Raw genomic sequence first — 24,982 nt, 5'->3', positions numbered from 1 at the left:
TTGTCACAGCAGCAAGAGCCAACAGGGTTGTTTGAGTCTCGCGGCAGCGGTGCAGGTCACATGACAGCGAAAGGGCAGGGGCTCGCGCAGGGGTTTTACATTTTGTAAACAACATGGCGATTCACGGACTGGCAAGTCTGCTGTTAGCCGTTCGCTGAAACACTGTGCTGCAAAAGGCGCAAGTTTTTCATGCGATAAACGCTGTATATCAAACCGAATGGTAGCAATACATCGGGCAAATTATTAAGTTTGTGCTACACCGACAAAGCGCTGGACCGGTGAGCTGTCAAGAAGACCGTTTGATAATCAAACGGTAATGCTAGTTTGCTAACGTTAGCATTGCCAGCTAAACCTAATGAGCCAGTGCATCTTCTTCAAGAGCTAACGTTACAGCAATAAGCTGGCCGAGTTGTTCAGGGAGACAGCTAGTTTGCCAGCAGGAAGAAGTGGAAATATTGTGGTTTGCGTAAATAATCAAACTGTTTTGATGTCAACTTAGTTTGTACAGATGATCTGTTTCCTGCCTATCAGCCTTTACTTCTAACTCTTGTCTTGCTTTGCTCGAGGGTAACAAGGCTAACGTTAGCTATTTTCTCTCTCTCTCTCTCTCTCTCTCTCTCTCTCTCTCTCTCTCTCTCTCTCTCTCTCTCTCTTATTTATATACACACATTCTTACACTGATGCATAATAGTGTGTCTTGTGCTTTGTTTGGCTTCCTTGTGTAATATTTTGTTACATACTGTGTTACATCATTTTGTTATGTGATTGATTGATGGTTAAGTAACATTAGATCTTGGTCGTCTCATTCTCTGTAGGTCCTTTGAGACATGCTTGTGATGAAGGGCTATATAAATAAATGAACTTGACTTGAACGGAAGGAACTACATTTGTGTGCGCCTGGCTGCTCTCAGGCAAATCCAAAACTTTTAATAATTTGCTGAAACTACATCCTATTGAATTACTTACAGCATTTTCAATCGCTCTCCTTGCCAGGCTCTCTTCGGTCTCTTCAGTCTATGGGCTCGCAGTCCAGTTCTGGGATGTCTGGTGGAAGGGGCTCCTCCAGTGGCAACCCAGCAGACCAGTCAGAACCAGCAGAACCCAACCAGAGCAGCACCAGTAGCACCAGTAGCAGCGGCAGCAGCCGAGGCCGCAGGACGGCTGACAGGCAGCAGGGGGACAGGCAGTCAGCATCAGAGGAGGACGTCGACTTAGCCGAAGTGCTGGCTTACCTTCTGAGGAGGTGAGTTGGGCGGACTTTTAGTTTCAAACACTGTAGCACTTTTAAAAAACAGTGATTTGCGATGTATGTTGCTTTCCTGGGCCCAGCTTGTTGTTTGGTGCTGAGTTTTTCTTATTACCGTGACCCAGGTTTAGGCCCCCATGTCAGCAAGCATCTGCCCTACTGAAGTGTCCTTGAGCAAGACACTGAATCCCTACCTGCTCCAGGGCTGCTGCCCTGTAGCTGAACCTGACCTCTGACCTCCCTGTGGAGGGGGGCAAAAGAAAAGAAGACTTTCCCTTCAGGAATCAATAAGATATTACATTACGTTAAAATGCTGGTAAATTTTGGCAATGGTTGGGATCATTTTTCTATTCCAAATATTAATTTAGATTTTAATTTAATGAAAGTAGCTGGGGAATGTCTGAATATTCCACCAAAACTGGTGCGTGGGGCTGTAGTAGTAACACAGCAGACCAGCCAGAACCAGGAAGTAATGGGATTTGGAAGAGGGGAAACGAATAAGTAGCACTCTCCCCTCTCACTTCAGTTAGCACTGAAGTACCCTGGACCAAGTCACTGAACCCTGCTGTTCCAGTGGAGCTGCTCGGTGGCAAAACTGTGGTTGTGCCCAAATATAGCCCAGTTATTCCTTAGATTTCTTTTTTGTGTTGTACTTATCCCTGTTGAGTGATTGATTCATCTGACCATGAATTGGTTGTTTGATTGATTAATTTGTTGTGTGATATGAGGCTGTAATTGGTCCATGCATATTGACACTTTGACTGATTGGTTGATGAGTTGATGTGTGTGCTGTGTGTGCAGGGGCCAGGTCCGGCTGGTCCATGGCAGCGGGGCGACAGGGCTGCAGCTGGTCCAGTCATACTCAGACTCTGATGAGGACAGCGACGGAGCCTGGGAGGGTCGGCTGGGTGACCGCTATAATCCCCCCGGTAACCTGTTATTAACACTTCTCACTATCCGGACATAAAGAGAGAAAAAAAAAAGAAAAAATGCTATGCTGCAAGTACCTTTTAAATAAATGCTGAAAGTACAAGGTTTCTCTAACCATGTTCCATATAGTGGCAGGGAATAGGGATTTACTTTGAGCCTTTATGAAGGTACACTAGAGCAGAGACACTGTCTTTCTGTATTAATTGGTGTTTTGGGACATAGTTTTGCTGTTTGGTTTTTCTGTTATTGGACTCCACCTAACACAGCACCTGAAACAGGATGAGTGCTTTTTTCCAGTCAGTGTTTAGTTTGCTAGATATTTCCTTTCATATTGAATGAATGGAGACTGCTACACTCACCTGGTAACAAAACAGAGACACTTTGTTTTTCGTAGTATGTAAAGAAAATGTCAAATAACAAAGAGATGGTGACTTGCTAGATGTTTTCTTTAATAGTAAATGGTGCAGGTGGTACATCATTTGAAACTCAGGGGGACAATATAAAAAAATGGTTGCAGAATATGAATAAATTTGGAAATTGGTAGTTGTAGTGAGACAATATAAGACTTGGGACAGTCAAATCAACTATAAAATTTAGTGTTTAGTGTGGTTAAGACTCCCGTCTCTGGACTCATACATACCGCTGCTTGCCAAGGATTGAACCCTGCCAGAACCTTCTCTCCTGTGTCTCCTTTACTCCTCTGTCTCAATAAAAAATACTAAGATGAGAGCTGACTGACTACTCTTGCTCAAAAATGAAAAGGAAACAAATGTGTAGGAATCAGAATCTAGGTAATAGGTTTTGAAAGGCTGACGTCAAATAATAATAAATTCTGATTTTTAAAAATTAAATAAATTCTGACTTTTTTTGTTGTGTTGTCTTGCCAGTGGACACCCAGCCTGACACACAGGATGTGGACCGCAGTGAGATCCGAACTCAGATCCTGCTGGCCACCGCCTCCTCCGGCCTGAAAGGCCGACACGGCTTCACCCACATGCTCACAGAGGTCAGACCACAGAGATCCAGACTAAGGCTGCACTGAAACAGATAGTGGTATCAGAGACTAAAATGGATCATCAGCATTGGCAAATTTCCAACACTAAAATAAGATGGCGAGAGTGATTAATGACCATTAAGCACAATTTTTAGTTTCCATCTTGCAGTTTTACAAGGAAATTTTAGCACCACTTGCTACCAATGTTTTCAACCCAGTATGTCCAAATGTTTCACATTATGGTAATCATTTGTTTGATCTGTCAGTTTTATGCTCTGTAAATGGTGAATATTGACCGATTTTCTTGCTCTGTGCCTCTTAGAGGGAGCAAGGCAGGTGTAGAGGCTCCAGTTTTTCCCATGGAGAGTGCAGTCGCATTCGCACACAGTAAGTGTGTTTAAACAGTACATCCACATACCGTTTCTCACTGAATTTCCATGAGGTGACACATAGAAGGAATTGAGCACAACTTGGTCCCACAAATAATCAGTTCTATCATGTTGTGGGAGGCAACGCGTATATAAAACAGTCTTAATTGAGGATTGATTGTTGTTGAATGTGACCGATTGATAAAGTTTCTGTGACGACTTGCAATACATTAGACAAGATGTTTACAAGGATTTTAACACTTGTGTTCCTTCACAGTTTCCTGCCAAACTACGTATCCCACAAGGACACGTACCAGCAGAAAGCCTTCTGTGGGGTGTACAGCGAAGATGGCAGCATGTTTCTCTCTGCCTGCCAAGGTAAATAACCCAGAATCAAAATGAGAACCCTGACGAACTGAATTGTAGTTGCAAATGATTCTTAGTGTTTGCTTTAAAGTGCTCGGTGTCCCAAATGGTTTGGGTTTTACCACATCAGGACAATTCAGGTAGGGTCAGGCAAGTGATCAGTCACAGAGAAGAGAAGTTTACTAAATTGACTTTCAAATACTTTCCTGCTATTGTCTAAATGTATTCAGTGTGTTAAACAAAACAAACCATAAAAAGTATTTTCATATACTATGTGCAAAATGGTCCAAAATTGGTTTATTTTCTTGGTCACAGAGGGATGGGGATCACAAAACACAGTTGAAAACATGACCAAGCATAAATCAATAAGTTGATTAATGAAGAAGGAGGGGAGGAGCATTACACAGTTTTAAAAGGCCGTTATGAAACTACATTGTCAGCTTCCATATTCTCCACAAAGTTTAGGAGCGGTTGCCAAATTGCAAAAATCCCATGGCAGTCTCTCTAATAAAATACTGAATCCTAGCTTGAGGTGCTGCATGACCTCTCTGATGCATTGGCTCTACATAGGAGGTAAGGAGTCTTTCCACTTAAACAGGAAAGCCGTCTGGTCAGTAGGGTGCATGTTAGTCTCAGAGGAGCACCCTGGGGTGGCACACCAAATAATGCCATAAGAGGAGACGGATCCACTGGCTTTTCAAATATCTTGCAAAAAGCCTCAAAAATGGACTTCCAGAAGTAGTACGATCTTGTACAAGTCCAGAACAGAATCCTTGAACTGGACTACAGCACACTTTAGACAAATAGAGGATGAATAAATTATCTCTCTTATTTTCTGGCAGACATCATCTGTAACTTCTTCCCCCAAATCATTTCCCCATGTATTCTTCAGAGAATCCACAGTGTGAATTGACTATTTTTGACAATTTTCTAGCCAGAAAACTTGATAAATTTGATAGATTAACTCATCAGACCCTTCAAAATGAGTTTACCTCTGATTTAGTGCAGTACTGTAAATGTTCTTCTTTTGCTCACTGCAGACCAGAACATCCGCCTGTACGACACCACCAGGGGGCGCTTTACCCTGCGGCAAACGGTGAAGGCCCGGGACGTGGGCTGGAGCGTGCTGGACGTCTGCTTCACCCCCGACACGCACCATGTTCTCTACTCCAGCTGGTCTGACTACAGTAAGGCTCGGGGACCAGTAAGACACGATGCAACAAGTCAACAATGCAAATCAGTACGACGTTACGCTACGCAGGAGTCGTGGCTCGGACAGCTACACATCGCCTAAGAGCCACTATCAAAGTTAAAATTTCACTAAGGGTGCAATTACTCTCAAAAAACTGCATTTTTGTATTTGGTTCATTTAGGTTTATACTCCCCAATAACAAGTGAACCAGGGCTTGTAAATAGAAGTCACATGGAATCACAACTAGCTTGTCTAGTGGACAAGGTTTTGGTATCTCGTCATCCTGCCAGCTCAGAGATTTCAGCAGTGAGGGGAGTCAAAACAAATCCGACTCCAGTCCTTGTAATTTAAGCTAAGTGTGGACTTGTCTGAACTCTTTGCCGTAATTGACCCTCTCTGCTCTGCATACTAATTAAGAACGCATGGAGAAATAGCTGAATGTGCCATTTCCAGGCGTCTCAGTGCGGCTATTTGGTACCACCCGAGTTCAAATGGTGTTCTCAGTTGCCCAAATGAACCAAACTATAGGAGTAAAATCTCCAGATTTCGACGTAACCGCTCTATCTTAAATGTCAAGAATTTCTTATAAATCTTTTCCAGTTATCCTGCTAATTGGGTAATTCAGCTTCCTAAAATACTTCCAGAGCAAAACCTTGTGTCATGTATCTTAACTATGTCGGGACATGAAGCAATCTGGAACTATTTCAAGCCCCTAGTGAATCCTTAAATTTTTGGATCTAACTTTTGCTGTTAGGCAATATTAGTCAAAACCGTCTGGAGTTGTATTTGTTGTCTAGCAGATTAGTTTATTGAACATTGCTTCAGGAAGTATTGGGAATTAGGTCCTTGCTATTTTCAGCAGCATGACTCTCACTAGATAGCTGGTTCTGCCCCCAGTTACACAATGATATGTTGTTTTATTCATATGTTCTCTGTCTCTCTGTGTCCTCCTTCCAGTTCATGTGTGCAGCGTAGATGGAGACAGTGAAAGCCACACCGCCCTGGACCTCAAGTTAGTGTTTCCCTCATAGTAACTTATAGCATTACGGAGCAGGTAATCTATCATTCCCTACCAGCCGGCCCTCCTCCCCCTTCATTACCACCTGGATGAATGATGCTGTCAGAGCTTGTCACCTCAACCATCCATCCGCTCACTGTGTGTGTGCTATTTTGTTAATTGGAACGATCATTATGGACCATTTCAACAAAAGACGTCCATTGAACTCATAACAGTCCTAACAATAGCGTTGTTTTAGAGGTGATGTGAGTCCTCATCGTGCTCTTTGAAAGCTGTTTTGCTATGGGATGGTGTAGACGGTGTAGTTGTGATCCAGGTAACTTGCTGCAGTGCTGACCTGGTTGTGTGTGCGCTGTTGTGTTTTGTAGTCCAGACGAGAGGAGGTTCTGCGTGTTCTCGCTGGCTGCGTCTACAGACGGCAAGGAGATCCTGGGAGGGTGAGTCTCTTTCATGTTTCAAAGACATGACTGATGGAGTGGGAACCAGGACTGAGTCGCGCCCCGAAATGTAAATTCAAACAGCTAATCAGCCGTTTGTTCTGGATGGAAGTTGGATATGATAGCCTTCCCATGGCCAAAGTTTCTGAATACTTGAATTGTGAAGAAAATCCACCTCGCTGAATATAAAGTACACTGAACCCAGCCCTGCTTGAAACAATACTGACAAAGCAGTTTATATTCAAAGAATATCCTAAGTATCCTCTTCATATTTGAGTATTCAAGATTACCCTATCCAGCGCTGTCAAAGTCACATTGAAACACCAGATTTTTTCAGTCTCTCTTTCCGCCTCTCTCTCCTTTCAGAGCGAACGACGGCTGCCTCTATGTCTTTGATCGCGAGCAGAATAAAAGGACGCTGAAGGTTAGTGTGTTCGTGACTGTACCTTCACATTTTGTGTACGCAACTGCCGTTTTTGTTTTCGGATGTGCTCGCGTGCTTAATTGCCTGTATCAGCCCGATTCCGAGTCACATTCACCTCTGCCTGTCTGCGGCTCGCTCCGCGGTCAAGGTGAGCCGGATGCGAGCAGACCCGAATGTGTGTCGGCTCACATTAGGTTTCACACCGTCCTGCCGACTGTAATATAGTAGCAGAGAGTCCAGCTCCACCCTGCGGGGGGAGGTGGGGGGGGGGAGGGGGGGGTGTGTGCCCCACCTCTTCCCTCCTCCCCGAACCCCCTCTGTGTAGAAGTCACTCGCTGACCTCTACCATCTGCTTCATCACTGTCTTACTCTCTTTCTCGTTCTGTCCGTCCCTTATCTCTCATCCTCTGAGTTTCTGTGTCTGTCTGTGCTCTCTATTGCTGAACTTCTTTCTCTTGCCCATTTTTTTTTTGCCATTCTTTCATTCCCTCATGTCTGGGGTTGGAAATTTATGAGATTTTATCAATGTCAATTCCTTATTGGTTCCTTTCTTATATATTGCCTTGATACCACCCCAAATATACCAAGCCTGTAGCTGAATTGATTGAAATTCTGCAGAATTGATTGAAATTCTGCTACCAATCCCAAATTAGAATGAATAAAAAGTACTGTTAACTGTTCATACCATGCTGTTTTCCACCATGGTGCATGGTATGCTTGTCATTATTTTGTCATGGTGGCATGTGCCTGTCTATCTGTCTGTGTTAGACACATGCTTGTGAACATCATAACTCCAGAACAATACATGATAGAAACTTCATAGTTGCACCGCAGGTTCCCCCTATAGAGCAGACGATCTCATCAGGTTTTGGAGCTCCTTGCTGTATAAATTTGCATATTAATGAGGAAAAACAGATTTTCTTGAAACTACTGTAACTCCTTAATGCTTTCATATTAATACCACCCATGTGTTATGTGAAGACAGGTATTTCGACATTGCTAATTAATACATTAATTAGATTAATTAATGACCTAATTAGCATAACTGGTTATGTTTAATGTATCATGGTGGGACATTAGGCAGCTCAAGCGCCTCTTGTGTTATTGTTTTACTGTGTTACTCGCAGTACCCTTGACTCCAAAATGACTCCAGCCTCTAAATCTGTACACACATCACACCGCTGTACGCTGGGTGTGACTGTGGGGTTGAGACGTGACGCAGTGAGGAGAGTGTGTGTACAGATCCGCTCTCTACAGAATGGGGGCACATTCCTTGCTGCTGAAGCTCGGAGCAGCGCAGATACAAAGAGGAGAAACCAGACTCTACATCGAAGTGCAGCCACATTCTGAATCTTGGATCTGGATCTTCTTTTTTAGCGTCGCCGTGCTCGCTCTGCTGCGATGAGCTTCAGCTACAAGGCAGCTGAACTGAACACACTGCTGTCTGAGCTTCACTGTGCTTCACAGTCACTCTCACACGCAGCAGGCCAGGGGAAAAAAAGAGAGTGAGACAGTTAAATAGTGAATTTGAGTCCATGAATTATTTTTTTATTTTTTATTTAAAAAAACAAAAAGCAGGGAAAATATTAGGAATCGGTTACTCGGCTACTCATGTCCCACACTTTTCCCCAACTATCTCTATCTTACTCCTTCACTATATATCACATACACACAAGCATGCACAAACACACACAGAAGAACATATTTTCACACAGGCATACACATTATCACACACTCACTCGCGCCCAGGCATTCACACACTCTTACGCACACATACCCATTCACTCACTCACTCATCACGCATGCATTGACACACACACACACACACACTGACTGTGTCTCTCTTCCCGCTCTCCTCCTCAGATTGATGCCCATGAGGATGACGTGAATGCGGTGGCGTTCGCCGACAGCTCCTCCCAGCTGCTCTTCTCTGGCAGCGACGACGCGCTGTGCAAGGTGTGGGACAGACGGACGCTGCGGGAGGACAGACCGCAGCCTGTCGGACAGCTGGCCGGCCACCGAGACGGCGTCACCTTCATCCACAGCAAGGTGGGGGGGGGTGCGAGAGGAAACTGCCGTCGGTAGTTTATGAATCTGTCAGTGGTCACTGGAAAGTTCTCCACTCTGACAGGTAGTAGGGTTTGACCGATTATGGGATATTTTTAGATTGAAACCGCCGATATTTTGAGCTGTTATTCAGTGTCTTTAAATTTGTTTTCATGCCACAATTTTTTCAAATATTACAAGTATTAAATGTTTTCCCCAGAAGACTCTGAAACAAAATTTAGACCATAGGAGACGAAAAATTTCCTTTGAAACCCAGGAGTAGTAATAACAATAAAACATATTAATGCATCTCTTATCTAGGATCCGAACAAAGCTTCCCATAGACAACCAGTGTAGTATTGATCAATTATACAATAAATACATAATCAAGCAAACTGCATCATATCCATCATATCAGACGTGGACAACACCAGCCAGTATCTAATTTGTAATAAAAGCCCAATATCAGCCTGATATATCTGGAGTCCAGTATATCGGTCTAACCCTAATAGTTAGAAACTAAGCAATTGTTAGACAGTCCTGGAACCGGAGTGTCACAGGTTCGATCCCAGCAACAGCCAATGTATCCATTTCTGTCAAAATGTCCTCATGCAAGACACTGACCCCCTGCCTGCTGTAAGGCCTCTGCAGTGGCTGAAGCTCTCTGGTGCAGTGGGTTCCTGTCTATGTTTTATTTATTTATTATTATTTATTTATTTTTATTTGCACACACATAAAACTGCATAAAATCCAGATAATGAAAAAAAAAATGTGACAGGAGAGGTCAAGAAGCCACAGGCTTATACAACGGACCTCCCCTCAACTTAAGGAGAAAAACAAACAATAACAAAAAACGAAAAAAAAAACAAGCTAACAATTTAGAAAAATGCAACAAAAAATAAATGACAACAAGAAGCACACAAACTGAGCAGAGAAATTAACCAATCAGTAGACAACAATCCAATAAAAACAAAGAAATACATCAAAAACAATACGGGGAAAAAGAAGAGAAAGAGGGATATACAAAAAAAAAAAATCCAAATTACGCTGTGTTACTGAGCACTCTAAATTGTCTAATAGTTACTAAACAACATCCATCCAGCCATTGTAGAGAACATAAAATCCATCACTTGTATGTTGAGTACAGTGAAATTCACATAGCATCACATGGTTCTAAAATGAACATATTACATACACTACCACTACTTCAACTACAAATAATAATGATAGTATGATACTTTATTGATCTCCATAGAGAAATTCTCTTATCTCTTGCCCCTTCCACTGGGAGGTCAGAGGTCAGGCTCAGTTAGAGACAGCAGCCCTGGAGCTGTTGTTGTCCTGTTAGAGTTGTACGTATTTAGTTATTCATGACAGTTTTGTGTTTTTGTCTTCCTATCTGGTCTCCTCTCTCATGGCGTGACTCTGGCAGGGCGATGCCCGCTATCTGATCAGCAACTCGAAGGACCAGTCCATCAAGCTCTGGGATGTGAGGAAGTTCTCGCCCAAGGAAGGGCTGGCTGCCTCGCGCGTGGCTGTCACCCAACAAAACTGGGATTACCGTTGGCAGCAGGTTCCCCAGAGAGGTGAGGAGAGGACGCACGGAGAGAGGGAGGGAGGGAGGGAGAGAAGAGAGGGACAGAGGAGGTAAATGAATCAGAGTGGAGGAGAGGAGAGAAGAAAGGGAGATGGAGGGTGAGAGGAGGAGAGGACACATGAAGGGCAAAAGGAGGAGGAGACTAGAGATGAAAAGATGGAGGTGTAAAAGAGGGAAAAGGTAGAACTAGCTCTCAGTGGATCTCAGCAGAACTGTGATCCATGCAGAGATGAAGTGTGTGTGTGTGTGTGTGGTGGGGATAAGTGGAGGATGTGACAGTGTTAAAAGCTAGTAGGGGGGGAGGAGGAGTTATTATCATCAAAAGTTAATGATGAGGGAAGGAGTAGAGGAGAGGTGAAGGATAGGAGCACCAATAATGAGAGATCTAGCAGAGATGTAGTGGAGGGTAAAACCTAAACCCAGTTTACCCACCTGGTAATTTTACTCCATCATCCCTTAGTACTTGTATACTGAGGAAACCATTAAAGCAAAAACATATGTCTGGTTGAAATAAAAAATAAAAAAAAACAACTTTTTAAGAAAATCGGACAAAAAGTGCAAGATGCATTAAACAACAGATGCACGTGCAGATGATCTCTGCTTACAGTGATGGGTTGTTTACATGCCCGGCCCTGGCCCCTTTGTCCCCTCGCAGCCCTGAAGAGACACAAGCTGACAGGCGACACCTCGGTCATGACCTACCGTGGTCACGGCGTCCTGCACACCCTCATCCGCTGCCGCTTCTCGCCAGAGTTCAGCACCGGCCAGAGGTTCATCTACTCCGGCTGCTCCACCGGCAAAATCATCAGTGAGTCCCGGCATGTGCCTGCGTGTGAATATGCGCGTCTGTGTGTGTCTTGTTTATGTGCAAGCAGATGTAAGCACAAGTACATTTATCCGTCTTTTGCTATTTTGTATCAGTAGATCCTTGGCACTTCACACCGCCAAAGCCCTCAGCGTCTTTTCTCTACTTGTTCCGATTCTGTTCAACCCAGTCAAAAGTGCGAAGCGTGTTGATGTTTAGTCTATTCTCACACAGTACGTCTTGTCTGCACTAAGTGTGTGGTCTTGTTATGTTTTTGTCTTTCACCCAGTGTGTCAATCCTCTATTGTGTAACTGTCTTATAATTTGTCAGCACCAATTAACCCAGTCAAATTCTTTGTGCACCCATTGTACACGGCAAATAACAGCAATTCTTCTGTGTATGAGAGAGACACAAAGAGACCAGATGTACGGCATATTCCTAAAAGTAAATTGGTTGATTTCTTTGTGTGTGTGTGTGTGTGTGTGTGTGTGTCCGTCCAGTTTATGATGTGCTAACAGGCACTGTGGTAGCCAGACTGTCGGGCCATGACGCGTGTGTGAGGGACGTCAGTTGGCACCCGTACGAGGACAACATCGTCAGCAGCTCTGTGAGTGTTTTCTGAAGCTCTTTTCAAACTGTTAATCTACACTCAACGTGAAAGCTAATGATCATATATAATACATTTAATCTAAAAAGCACTTTGCAAAAGCCAAGTTGCAAAGCGCTCTATATGAAAAAGAGAGCCGGAACATAAAAACATGAGAGCAAAATCAAAGCATTGGAGCATTACAAGTGGGAAAAAACGTAGAAACGGGTTTCCCACTGGTCATGGAATTTCTGGAATATCATGGAATTTAGAGAATTTATTCCAGACTGGGAAAGTCAGGGAATTTGATAAGGTCATTTTACAGGAATATACCAGGTGGTATTTTCCAACTTGTTTGATTGCATTGCATTAGATGGTGAATTTCAGCTGTTTTTCTCCACAGCAGTAGTGGAAATTTTACTATTTATTCCTTTGGAACTTTTCTGAGCTGAAAAACAACATGAACCAAGTTTTAAGTCATGGTGGCACTCCAACTGAGTTATGTAAAGTCATGTAGAAGTCATTGAATTTCAAATCAGCGCCATGGTGTGAACCCAGTAGAAAGCACTGACATTAAAACGAATAGGGCAAAAGCAGTTTTCTCCCATTTTCACCTCCATCCCTCTCCTCCTCCTCCACAATTCGTTTCTCCGCAGTGGGACGGAGCGGTGCGCATGTGGGAGCACAGACAAACCCATCCTCTAGAGGAGGAGAGAGAGCGGGAGAGAGACTGACGACCGGAGCGCCGCGACAGGAGGAAGAAACGGCGAGAGGAGAGGAGAGACCTGAGGAATCGATGTCAGAGGACGTGACATCACCACAGACAGGAAGAGGCTGGCCCTAACAGAGGGAGACTATAAGCTCACGAAGAGAGAGACTTTAATATCTTTTGAATTCAATGCTGGATATTAATAATTATAATTATAGTGTGGTTGTGAAGTGTTAATTTGGAAGGCATTATAACCTTGTATTGTCAAAAGTGCAGTTTAGGGCAGAGATTTGGTGAATCACCTAAGAGGATGGCCTGTTTGAATTTTTTTTTTTTTTATCCGCCTCACTTTCCTGTGTGAAATGAATCGGCCAAAGCGGCTCAATTTGGCCCGGAACGCTTCATGTAAGATGTACTGAAGCTCAAACCCCTAAGCACTTACTTAATGAGCTATCAAATAAAACTGCACACTCACTGATAGTTCTTATGGTGCTTTGAGGAAAAAGCAGTTTCGCCCAATTAATGGTAAGTTAGTTATACCTTAAATCAATGTTAGATATTGCAGGGATAAGCTCTGAAAATTATGATGATAATTCTGTATAAATAATGTATAGTATTTTAATGGTATAAGTGTTCAGGGAGTGTTTTCACAAAGTAGTCCGTGTGCTGATGTGGAATCCGTTTTGACTTTTCCTATTATCACGAATAACACGGTCCGAGGTCTTATCGGTGATCCTGGGTCAGCACTCCAACTTTGTGAACACAAGCCTTGGCTTTGAAGAGGAAAATAAATCCTTTTGTCGGCCGACATAAACGTGATCTGTTCAGAAGATTTGAATGTGCGTCAACGATGTGTTGAGGTCAAGACTTGGTGAAGGGTTTGGGAATATATGTGTGTGTGGATACACACTTACACACTGATCTGTGTATGCAATTTTCGAGTATGTTTATATCAAAGCCCATGTTTCACTCTCAGACCGTTGTTTTACAGTAATAATAAAACCTTTCTTTAAATGTAATTTCATGGAGTATTTTTGCTACAACTGCAGTTTTACCGTGCTGATGGTTCCTGGTGTTAACATACCGAAATGCCAGATGGTAAGGGTTACTTTTAAAATTTAAATAAAAAATTCTTGTTAAATTTACTTTATCAGGCTTAGAACAGACAAAAGCACTGATAAAATGTAATAATTTCACAGGATAAATAGAGTTAAGTACATACAAGTAAGTGTCTTTTTGCACTTATCTCCTATAACTATGTGTAATTGATCAAAATATCACATGAAACTCACTGAAAATTAGCATTTTAAGGCGATTTCTAACTTTTTTCATGAAGTTTCCTTGTCCTGATCTTTTCAGTAGCCCCTCTTGTTGAGGCAGGCTAGATGCCCCTACTGGATATACAACTGTCAGTAGTGTAGTTACAGACATCTGATAGATAATTAGCTGCTATAGGGGCCGTAGCGAAGCTGCCTTGGAGGGCATTGTAGTGACAGGAATGCAGTAAGTGGTCTAAAATTAGACCTAGAGTCTCTGGCAGCCATATGCCTGGTTTCATTCACAGAGCCAAACAAGGACGTACTTGTTTATATCACTTAACTTGCCCCCCCAGTAAAGACTGTGATTCTGATAGTAACCCGCTACCAACACAGATAATTTGTCAATGAATAGTGCTTTAGATCCTTTATTATAAATACATCCGGGTGTGGAGAAGTGGCCTTTGGAAGAGAGGAAGGGAAAGAAGCTCAGGGAACATACAGTATATACCAGATGAAGAATGGGAGCTGCCTGTCCCATCACTAATACAAGTAATTCTGTCTGATTAAGCCATTCAGGATTTTGCATCTGAATGAATGAAGTAAACAGCAAAGTGAATGAATTCATAGAACAGTATAGAAGATCCCCTTAATTGTTAGTAAATTAATAATTCTTCAGCTATTGTTATTCTCTTGCTGTTGTTACAAGAGCCGTGCCTCACTATTTGAAACTCTGTTGTGGGTCCAGCATTTAAAGCTCTTTTCTTAAGGCAGTGTTGCTATGGATTGGGAGGCCAAACGGGTAGCGGGGCTGGATTTCCCGGGTCGTGAAAATAGCACTAGTATGTTTTAATGAGCATGAGTCCCATGGCAAGACTAAATTTACTCAATTTGGCTGCAGGGGCTGAAAAAGTTTCAGAAGGCCTGGACTAAGGACTGGGGCTGTAATAAAAAAGAGTGAATGTGCTGTGAGGAAGGCAGCTGTTCCTGGTGCCAAATGCAGGCTGGCAACAGTTAATAACTTAAATTAGTTTTGGCATCAACAGCTGAGTCTAAGAAAGGAGAGACTAAAGGAGAACCAAAGAGAAAAGTTAGTCATGGCCAAAAAAGGAGCCAATGACCCGTTTCATGTGAGAGTGATTGTTATGGTTCAAGCGTACACATTCCACTTCTGATGCTAAATGCTGGGGAGTGAACAATGCTGCATTGCACCAGTAAGTACAAAATCAGTCAGATTGCAAACGGATATTATTTTAAGCCACCATGAACAATCTGCAGTCTCTTTTCCGGACACATATTCATCGTTAACGTCCATCACACAGGTTCAAAGCTAAGATTAGTGTTGGATCACATTGTTTTGGGAACACTGGGTCACAGCAGCAGCCATTACCGTGTCCACACTTCCAATCTGGGTTGTGCAGGGGAGGGGAGGGGAGGGGCTTTCAGGGTAAAGGGGAGAGAAGGGTAGTATTTTTATAAACCATGTGCTCTGCTACAAGCCTGACAGTGATAAAGTAGAAAGGGTCCCAGAGCAGGACTGGTGTGCCTTCCACACTACACAGACAAAAACACAGAGAGAGCAGACTCCACCACAGGGCTTTAATTGGGACCTCCTATGTTTGGCATAACCAGAGAAGATGAAATAAAAGGGAAGACAGAAGAAGAGGAAAACTAAAGCTGCAACTGAACAAAAGGGATAATCCAACAAGAACTAAACACGACCATGGATCTAAAGACTGAAACCTCATCGAATGGCTCCATGCCAGAGATCAGCTTGGAGAAATTACACAAGATGGCTGCAGAGCTGATCCTGCTGGGAAGGTTCCTCCTCAGACTGCTGAATGCCGCTCTGGTGTTTGTAACTAATTTGCTGGCCACAATTTTAGGAAGCAGCCTAGTCAGACGCCATTTCCACCTGGTGCTGTCTGGTCTGGTGCTGTTCGGACCTGTGCTGAGCTTCTGGGTGTCCAAGTACAGCATCTTCGCTAACAGGAACCACTACCTGTACAGGTGAGAAGTCTGCAAATACAAAGTGTGTTACTGCATCTCTGCTTACAGGTGTACATCTCATATCTCTAACCAGGAAGTGAGACAAGCTGGCTGAACTTCCTCTAACCCCTATGCTAAACAATGGGTTTTTAATGGGTGTCATTATGCACCATGCACCATTATGGGTCGTGAAATCCACCCAGTACATTAAGAACCATAAACTTTCAAATCAAGAAAAGCAAAACAAAACCGAAAACACCAGAATTGAAGTTATGTGATTTTCCGGCAGGTTTCCTTTAGTGATATGTGAATCCCATGATGACAGGCATGATGAAGATTTTTCAGCTGTGTTGATTGGCTGAACACATGGTTATATACACTCTATGAAGGTCAGTCTTATTCTGTCCTTTCAATCGTGTCATTGTCATCGTCTGAAAAAGGTTCACTTCAAAAATCTATGTATAGTCACACTGCAGTCAAAATATGGTTCAACTGTGCAGAAGGTGAATCGTGGACAGATATCCAATTGCACCTGTTTTAACAGATAGGCATAGGTTGATAAATGTTTACATCTCAACTAACTATTTGCTCATATGGCTTTGCTAAAAGTTTGCAGATTTTAGGTGACATCACTGAAGGGGTCATTTAATGCTTTTTGATCTTAACTTGTAAAGTGAAGTGAAGCCAAAAGTCATTGTGGCAGTGCAATCATTCTTCCTTTGGCAGTGCATCAACTGTAAATGGTTTAGCTGAAAGAACTGAGCACAGAACCCATACCTCTATTAATAATTCAAGCTCAGGCCTATATATCAGTGGCGTAGTCCTAAACCATATGTGTCTATTGGTAACCAGGTGGTTACAGTCTGTCATGCCCAGGCAGAGAGGTGGAAACTCATTAAACTTGCATGAACCCTCAACTACAATAAATCTACTGCCTATGCTGTATAGAATGTGTGTGTGCGTATACAAAGTCCTGATGGCTTGATTTTATATTGCTTTATCGTATTGTGTTTTCGACAATTTGTACTATCCACGTTAACACTGACTCTCTGCTGCACCACTGACTCCCAGGAAGTTCCTCCTGTCCACCTGGAGCTGGACCTGCATCTTCACAGGCTCCTTCATCTTCCTCTTGTCCTTCTCGGCCCGCCGCTCCCTCTCCCTCTCCCTGCGCCACCTCTCTCGGATAGGTGTGGTGGGTTTTCTGTGGTGGGGCTGCCGGCGCCTCCTGACCCTGCTGGAGAACGCGGCGGGGACCTGCTACGAGCCCCTGGCCTCCGCCCAGGACGGGGCCGCGAACCAGGTGGGACCGCCCCTGCTGCTGCTCCACCAGGACCAGACCAAGGCCTCCTGCCTCAAAGCCGGCATGCTGTGGCGCGGGCACGAGGTCTCCGAGGACGCCCTCATCCTCTGCTGCTGCTGCCTCCTGCTCGTCGAGGAAATGTCCGTGTTCGGCCCTCACCTGGCCCAGGCGAAGCCCCCGCGGAGCTCCCCGGGAGCCCCCTTGAGAATCCTCTTCCTCCTCTGTGTGTTTCTGCTCGTGCTTTGGGTGTTCCTGCTGCTGTGTCTGCTCGCCCACTTCCCCACGTTCCCCTCCCAGCAGCTAGGAGGCGCTCTGGGCTACCTGGGGTGGAAAGGACTCTACCAGGGGTGGTACCGGCTCGGACCCGGCTGGGGCCGCCCCGGTTTGCCAGGAGAGGGACTGCTGATCGACACAGACGACGGCAAACATCCACAATAGTGTTATACACTACAACAGCACAAATTTTGGTCGGGCATTATAAGTTATAACCTTCTGAAAAGTCCAGAAAAAGGCTTCTCATCAAGGTTTTGCAGACAATCAGTGAGGTTGTGTTGGGTGAGGAGATACATATACTACAGAAGAAGTATGTATTCTGTGATCCATATGTATCACTGGTAATTAGGAAGACAACTGTGTGTCTCTATGGCCAGTCAAAGATCTAGGTGTACACTACTGTAAAGAAGAAGACACTTCTCATCATTTACACACTTAGTCTCCCAAGAGGACTTTCTCAACATGGACACAGAAGAACAGAGAAATATGAGCAAATGCTGAGTTGTTAGAGTAGTTTGAAAGTGTTGTGGGAGTATTGAGACTTTAGATGAGAGGAGGGGAATTTCCCTGAATGACTGGACAGAGCACCATGACTCCTCCTTTTTAATCCCCTGGGTTAGAGTGCAGACTGTAAATGATAAAATAGAGATAGAGGTCAACAGTTCCAAGTGAAGTTTCATCATTTTTATCAGTCTCTAACAGATTGCAAGACTCTTGACTGACTAAGAGCTATGTGGTTGATTAGTAAGTCTAACTGACGTCTTTCCCATCCAACTCCTTTTCTGCAAAATTATAGGCATATCTAATCAGAGGAATATTCAGCAATATTTAGTAGTCTTGTATAAACAAAATCTTAAGAGTTCAGTTTGCAGGATTGCTTTCATTCGTAGGACAATAATGTAGGAAATATAGAGAAACCCAATTTAAAAATTCCCATTTGGACAGAAAGTACATGCAGGCAGTATTATGGTAATCACGCTGCTTTATTTTGTAATCTGAGAAAAAATGTTAATAGTCATACTGCAAGCGAAAATGAAAACATTGTCGACAGAGCAGGTGTATTGTTACTTAATAGGAGTGTCACACAACACTAGCTGTATCTTAGTTGAAAGCGTGTCTGTAGGAAACGTGCTTGTATGTGTGTGTGTGTGTGTAGAAGTCGGTCTCAGTAGATGAGAGCTTTGCAGTCTCCTCTTGGCTTCTTAATCTTGTCATAGTTCTTGTTAATGATGTCAAACAGGACAGCCTGCAGAGAGAGAGAGAGAGAGAGAGATAGAGAGAGAGAGAGAGAGAGATACATATAGACATAAAGGGACAGAAAGACATAAAGAGAAAGAGAGAGAGAGAAAGAGAGAGAGACATGAGAGATATGTCCAGATACAGAGCCATAATTGCCTGAAATGGCTCCTTTCATCATCACCTGTACCGCCCTGTTCATTACAGCTTCAAACACAGGAGGACAATGGGGAGAGGAAGGAGACAAATAGTGATTAATGAACAGGAGATGGAGCGTCAATCAATCAGAACCCAGGCACAGCAATTAGTCTAATTACCCTCCTATTAGGATGGAATGGACTCCATTTAGCCATCATCCCTTCTGTTGGCACACAGACGGAATATTTTATACACAAAATGGGTTGTATGATTCAAAATGCATGCACTTAACAGGCTATTCAATATACCAAGTGGTACAGTGAATGTTATACATGTTCTCTGATGAGGTTTGACAATACTCAGATAAACAAGACACTGTAATGTATGCAATGTGAATACAGACCTGAATGTATAAGAGCCAAATGGAGTTTTCAGTGTTGTTTGTTCATTCATTTTCAGATTTGTATGCATACAAACCCTACAACAATATGACCTTATATAGGCTTAATAGTAAACAACAGGGAGTAGGTGTCTTACATATGTGTTGCGGATCTCCAGGACCACGAGATGAAGCTCACAGTACTGGTACTGGTCCAGTTCATGAACCAGCTGTCTGTAGTCTCCCTGCAGCAGAAGCAGAGGACACAAGCAGAGGCTGTTAGCAGAGTGTATACACAAAAACATACACAGCACATACATACAGTATGTATATACCAACTTCCCCATTGAGAACCTTAGCTTTTCTTATCTCACACATATAGTACATACATTCAGCAGAGTGTGCACACAATAAACACGCATATCTTAGTATAACTATCAATTCTATCTCTGATCTGGGATATAGACAAAGTTAGCTGGCAAAGTGTACCAGCATAAACACACAGACACATACATGCACCAGTACACGTACACAGTGCATACACACATGCAGTGCATATACAGTATGCACACACACTCTTACAGACGTGCTTTGATTAAAAGCTAAAATATAATTAGACAACATGTACTACTGTTATCAAGTCAAAACACACACACACACACACACACACACACATACAAAACCTGGGATACTGACCACATGGGGCTGTTTGGAGGCCTTGGCCACGGCGTCGCCTCTCTCACTGTAGTATCTGACAGACCAAACAACAAACATGTATGATTCATTCATAATTGTCCCCCACATCCAGCTATTCTTACAAATTATAAATGGGGGCACTATAATAAAGGTCAATATTTCTAAATCAAATGTGATATCTCAGACACCACTAGTCGATTTTGATGAATCTTTGTGGGATGACGTGTTCTGGTGGTTAAAAACATTACACTGATTGGCCTGATGGGAGCACTATAATCAAAGGTCAGAGTTTACCTTAATTAATTTGAAAGGCCTGAACTGCTACACCACTGGTCTGTTTCTGATGCATCTTGTTACTGATTGGCCGAAGGGGTGCCTGCATCATTTCACTTGTCATATCATTCAAATAAAAATGTCTCCCATAAATTAACTCCATTCCACTCCATTAACACCACCGATAAATTAACTCCACCTCTTACTTTGAAATCTGAGTCTGGAACCCCTCGATCTTGGTGCGTGTGTTGGTCAGCAGCTCAAACACTTTTTCCTGTTGGACACGTGCAAAGATATAAAACCAAACTGGCAAAGACTGTTCACTCATCTACAGAGTAACAGGGATTTCACCTCAAAGATGACGGCAAAAGCACAAACTGCCAACTTTCCATGAGTGACTTGTATTTGCCAACATGTTAAATCATAGTATAACAGTGACAATATTTACTGCTTCACCAAATGATGACAGTCACTGACCTGTACAGCCACTCCAAAGTTGTTACCATCTTCAATTTTAGGAATTTGGAGTTGCACCCACATGGACACCTGCCAGAAAATCAGAATTTATGAATCTCTAGTGCAGAAATCAAGACCGTTAAAATCCTAATGTAAATAAATGATACATCAACATTTTGTCAAAACAGGGGACTAAGCCCAATTTAAACACAGGCGGCTGGAGATACATGTTTCCTATCCATTTCCATAACTGATGTCTACATATGAGATGTGAGCTCCTGTCTAACTATGTATCTTTCTTTTTGTTTGTTTCATATGTAAATGGAGCTTGTGGCACATACTTAAGTCAAGTTCATTTATTTGTATACTCCTTAAGAGCCTAACTACAGTAGATCTAACTGATCAACAATCAAACATGGAACAGAGTGATGTAAGACGAACACAAGGAAGCAGAACAAAGCACAAGACGCACAATAGCAAAACATCCAAGACATGAAGAGTCTGAGGAGACAGTGGGACTGACTGACTGACCGTGTTGAGTTTCTCCTTCAGCGTCTGGATGTGAGGCTTCACCTCCTGCAGCAGGCTCTCCACACGCTCGTTGCAGCAGATGGGACCACAGGGAGGCCCTGGAGGAGAAAACAAACCAACAACATCCTCAATATTGATTCATTTAGCAATAATACCTGAGAAGGTGTTCTTTACTGTGATTATAGGGGCAACAGTGATTCCTCTTATGACAATATCCTATAGTTTTTCCATGGTAACTATGGCTTAACTATGGTGTTCTATGGTAACTATGGTTATTATGCTGCTAACCATGGTATTTCCCTGGTTTACTGTAGTTAATATGTTCCTAACCATGATATAACCATGTTTTGTTTGTAAGGGGCGTCCAGAACAACCTTGAAGGTATTACAGTTTTATTTGGTTTTAATATTCTCTAACTTAGCCATGGTGTGCTTTCTAAGAGGTTTTCTTTCTAAATGTAGGATACGCACATGAGGATTTAAAAAAAAAGGTGAAAGCTTAAAAGAAAAAGAAAGCTCCCTGGTTACTACCAGTTAGCTTGGCAACCAGTCCACAAACCAATGCTGAGGTGGGCTTTGCTTTCTCATACGTTACAGTGTGAGTCCTCTATTTAAACCTTAATGGATAGAGAACGGGTATGAAGTGGTGCTCTCTAGCTGTGGATGGTTTCCCAAAGTGTTTGTAGCTGAAGTGTTTCTTTTCCTCCTTTCAGAAACGATTCCCATGACTCGAGAGGGACTACAAAGCTGCCCATTTTTCACAAAGAAGACTGACGATCGAGCATTAGTGTTATCACAGTTTGTCTCTCGCAATCAGACACTTGTGAATTGAAACTGTGTGAGATATCTTCTTAGCCAATAAACCTTTTGAGACTGTTCTGATGCTCCAGAGATGAAACCTTCAGCCTCCATGTTCTCATACAGGAAACATGGGACTCCAATAAACAGGCATGTCCTTGTCTAAATGAATGAAGTGAGTGTGTTGCACAGTGTTTTACAACCGCTGTGTGTGATATAAACAACCTTATTTCTTTCACACTCAGTAGATTTCTTTTATCAGTCGTCACCGTTTGTGTCTTTTCATTTACCTGCGTCTTCATCTTCTTTGTCGCTGTCCTTGTCCTTGTCTTTCTTCCCCTCCTTTGCCTCCTTCTGCAGCATAAGGACAGGAGGCGTTAGGCCAAGGGCTTTTCATTGCCTATTAATCTCTTAGACAGCCCACCCAAGTGTTTTTTTTTTTCCTGGCCGCCTGAATGAAGATGTCAAATTTCTTTTCATAAGAAATCTAACCTAGTTCCAGTAGTCCCCGCTCCTTGGTTAAGGCTTCTGAATGCACTCCAATAGCCGGAAAATTGTTCCCATGAAAAAACAAACCTCACCACACCGGCAACACTACAGCCTGTGCCTCTGAAACCCTGCAGGTAATGTGACAACAACTGCCACAATAAAGAGACATCTGAGTAAATGAGGGATACAATAAATAGTGAATTTTTCCCGAGCCTGGCTGTATAAAAACTTCAGTTTTAGTCCTGAAGCTTTCTCTGATGGTCACCTTCTCCTTAACTGACTTTTCTGCTGCATTTTCCTTACAGCTAAGGAAACTTAAAGGGTTTCAAGGCCAGTAGCAGATACTGTTAATTCATGCTATCGGCCAAGCTACTGTTGGCTCTTTTCTTTCAGCTATCCAGCCAGGTGCCACTAGATTGCTATTCCTAGTCAAAGACAAAAAGGTTTAGCAAAAAAAATAAATAAAACAGAATATGATTTGATGCCAAATAAATGTATAATTCACAGCAGCTTGAGGTGTAAATATAATTTATTTCTAAATATGATCCAAAATAAAAGTGTTCCCTGCCAATTGTGCAGTGAGTGGTTGCCATGGTAACAAGGGACTCTATTACAGCGGTCTGCCTTGAAATTAAATGAAACACCAAATATAAACCCTTGGCTGAGGAGCCCGTTTGAGAGGCTTTATGCAACACTCCCAAACAAATCCCAAAGGTTATGGAAAATGAAATATTAAGTGAGGCTCCTAATGTAGAAACTTATGACATTTTATGAAACCTGGCACTGGGATTTAATATCCAACCCCTGAGAGACTACAGATGAAAACCCTTTATGTTGTTATGGCTTTGGCGTTTCCTTATTTTGGCAATTACCTGAACACAAGATTACATGTGTATAATATCACAGCTAATGCCATTAACCTTATTAATATACTGCAACGTCATTATTATCATCTGTATAACAGCATTACAGTGCCAATTCTCATTCTACAAAATCAAACCTAAAGTAAGTTATGTTAGATTCACTGAGTCTAAAGTATAGACCCACCTCCTCCTTCTTCTTGCGCTTGGCCTCCTCTTTAGCCGGGTCTGGTATGGGGATGTCCAGTGGAGCCTTCAGGGACGCCAGGTCATCGAAGCTGAGAGACGTCTGACAGAAAGCAAAAAGTCATCAGTGTCCTGCTAGTTCTAGACAATCCCAATGCACTTTTGACAATATGTTATCTAAGGTTTGGATTGGATGTGGGGGAGGCGGCAATATCAGCTGATTACAGTAAATAATGAAGCAACATTAAAGATATGAGATTTCAGAAGGAAACCATCAGTTGCATACAAATAGCTTTGAGCTGGACAGAAAAAGGCAGGTATGATTGTGTTATAGAATGGGGTTTCCCCAACTTTTTAATATCAGGTAGATGTGTATTAGATCACGGACCACAATTTGATCAGATTTTGTCTCCATCAGAGAAGACTTTTATTGTTAGAAATGACTTGGCAGAGAAATGGATAACTGTCTATACTGTAGGTGGAGAGAGGGATGCTGCATTCTCTCATTCTAACTTTGAGTGAAGGAAATAATCATTAAATCAAACTATTCCTCATTTTGCTGGGGACCCCCTGGAGCCCCCTCAAGGGCCCCTGGAGGTCCCAGGACCCCAGTTTGGGCACCACAGAACACTGATACCTTCAACAGCATCTCCGTCTCTGCAATCTTCTGAGGGAAAAATGTTGAAACCAGGGTTTCTGCCTGTAAGAAAAAACAATATTTATGTTACCCAGTTTGCACACACAGTTCTGATCAATTTGTAAAACTTAAATTCAGGTGACAGTTCAGAAAGTTGTCTAATAATATAGTAAATTACCTCTTTGGTGAGCTGCTGGCAGAAGTCATCCACCTGGAAAAGAGGTCATGGTTGTTGATGTTTTTCTCATTTTCACCTTTGTTTAATACAATCAGGGCACGTGAACGATAATCAGTATGACACAACGAGTTACGGGCCTTTTTTCCTTTTCCCAGCTGCCTGCCTAATAACCAGGTCCAGTTCAACTCCCCGCTCACCTGATATGACCCCGGCTGCCTGCCTCGTTATCAAAACACTTCACTAGCTCGACTGGTACAAAAACTAACACACAAAACAAGTTTATGAGGGATTATTGGGTGGAAAATGTCAACGGACAACACGCCACCAGACTGCGTGGCTCACCTGTTTCTTCGACTCGGGGCGAATATCCAGAGAAGCCATATCGCCTCTGTTGATGAAAAGTGATTTGGTTCAGTTAGTAAAACACACTTTATCTTCGGTAACGGTGTGAAGAAAGAAAGGTTTAGCTGGTAAATACTATGCCATGCACGACACGGAAAACTACTCACAGTTAGTCAGCATAAAAAGTGAAAATGAAAGTTAAATGCAGCCGATTTTGCAGACAGTTCCGTACTTTCCACTTTGG

At 42.8% G+C, this 24,982-nt stretch overlaps 3 protein-coding genes across 3 annotated transcripts; 2 read left to right on the top strand and 1 right to left on the bottom strand.

Annotated features, from left to right (window-relative positions):
• The first annotated feature begins 112 nt into the window (after positions 1–112).
• dcaf11 (ddb1 and cul4 associated factor 11) lies at positions 113–13,738 on the top strand. The gene is made up of 15 exons (XM_071908868.1): positions 113–313; positions 994–1,243; positions 2,048–2,175; positions 3,064–3,182; positions 3,493–3,557; positions 3,816–3,916; positions 4,945–5,091; positions 6,054–6,108; positions 6,483–6,551; positions 6,918–6,975; positions 8,839–9,024; positions 10,454–10,607; positions 11,274–11,426; positions 11,925–12,031; positions 12,667–13,738. Exons 2-15 carry the CDS (start codon positions 1,017–1,019, stop codon positions 12,742–12,744), a joined length of 1,647 nt encoding a protein of 548 aa, XP_071764969.1. The 5' UTR covers positions 113–313; positions 994–1,016; the 3' UTR covers positions 12,745–13,738.
• Positions 13,739–15,698: 1,960 nt separating this feature from the next.
• Positions 15,699–17,705, top strand: fitm1 (fat storage inducing transmembrane protein 1). Its single transcript, XM_071908841.2, has 2 exons — positions 15,699–15,985; positions 17,036–17,705. Exons 1-2 carry the CDS (start codon positions 15,699–15,701, stop codon positions 17,703–17,705), a joined length of 957 nt encoding a protein of 318 aa, XP_071764942.1.
• A 799-nt stretch (positions 17,706–18,504) lies between these two features.
• On the bottom strand, positions 18,505–24,982 carry psme1 (proteasome activator subunit 1). Its single transcript, XM_071908849.2, has 12 exons — positions 24,906–24,982; positions 24,739–24,784; positions 24,397–24,429; positions 24,219–24,281; positions 23,583–23,684; positions 22,337–22,400; positions 21,250–21,347; positions 20,740–20,808; positions 20,469–20,536; positions 19,990–20,044; positions 19,452–19,538; positions 18,505–18,786 (listed from the first exon to the last, which is right to left on the bottom strand). Exons 2-12 carry the CDS (start codon positions 24,775–24,777, stop codon positions 18,706–18,708), a joined length of 759 nt encoding a protein of 252 aa, XP_071764950.2. The 5' UTR covers positions 24,778–24,784; positions 24,906–24,982; the 3' UTR covers positions 18,505–18,705.

The sequence above is a fragment of the Centroberyx gerrardi genome, chromosome 22, assembly GCF_048128805.1.
Source record: "Centroberyx gerrardi isolate f3 chromosome 22, fCenGer3.hap1.cur.20231027, whole genome shotgun sequence".
Classification (NCBI taxonomy): Eukaryota; Metazoa; Chordata; class Actinopteri; order Beryciformes; family Berycidae; genus Centroberyx; species Centroberyx gerrardi.
Note: the sequence above shows the minus strand (reverse complement) of the source record. Positions and strands in the feature narration are given on the sequence as shown.

What these genes read in the sequence shown, in the direction of transcription:
- fitm1 (XM_071908841.2), top strand. Translation starts at nt 15,699, where the DNA reads ATGGATCTAAAGACTGAAACCTCATCGAATGGCTCCATGCCAGAGATC. An exon ending in AGGAACCACTACCTGTACAG is followed by an intron (nt 15,986 to 17,035) that starts GTGAGAAGTCTG and finishes ACTGACTCCCAG; the next exon opens with GAAGTTCCTCCTGTCCACCT.
- dcaf11 (XM_071908868.1), top strand. Translation starts at nt 1,017, where the DNA reads ATGGGCTCGCAGTCCAGTTCTGGGATGTCTGGTGGAAGGGGCTCCTCC. An exon ending in GGCAAGGAGATCCTGGGAGG is followed by an intron (nt 6,552 to 6,917) that starts GTGAGTCTCTTT and finishes CTCTCCTTTCAG; the next exon opens with AGCGAACGACGGCTGCCTCT. An exon ending in TCACCTTCATCCACAGCAAG is followed by an intron (nt 9,025 to 10,453) that starts GTGGGGGGGGGT and finishes TGACTCTGGCAG; the next exon opens with GGCGATGCCCGCTATCTGAT.
- psme1 (XM_071908849.2), bottom strand. Translation starts at nt 24,777, where the DNA reads ATGGCTTCTCTGGATATTCGCCCCGAGTCGAAGAAACAG. An exon ending in GCCCCGAGTCGAAGAAACAG is followed by an intron (nt 24,430 to 24,738) that starts GTGAGCCACGCA and finishes CCTCTTTTCCAG; the next exon opens with GTGGATGACTTCTGCCAGCA. An exon ending in AGACGGAGATGCTGTTGAAG is followed by an intron (nt 23,685 to 24,218) that starts GTATCAGTGTTC and finishes GCTTTCTGTCAG; the next exon opens with ACGTCTCTCAGCTTCGATGA.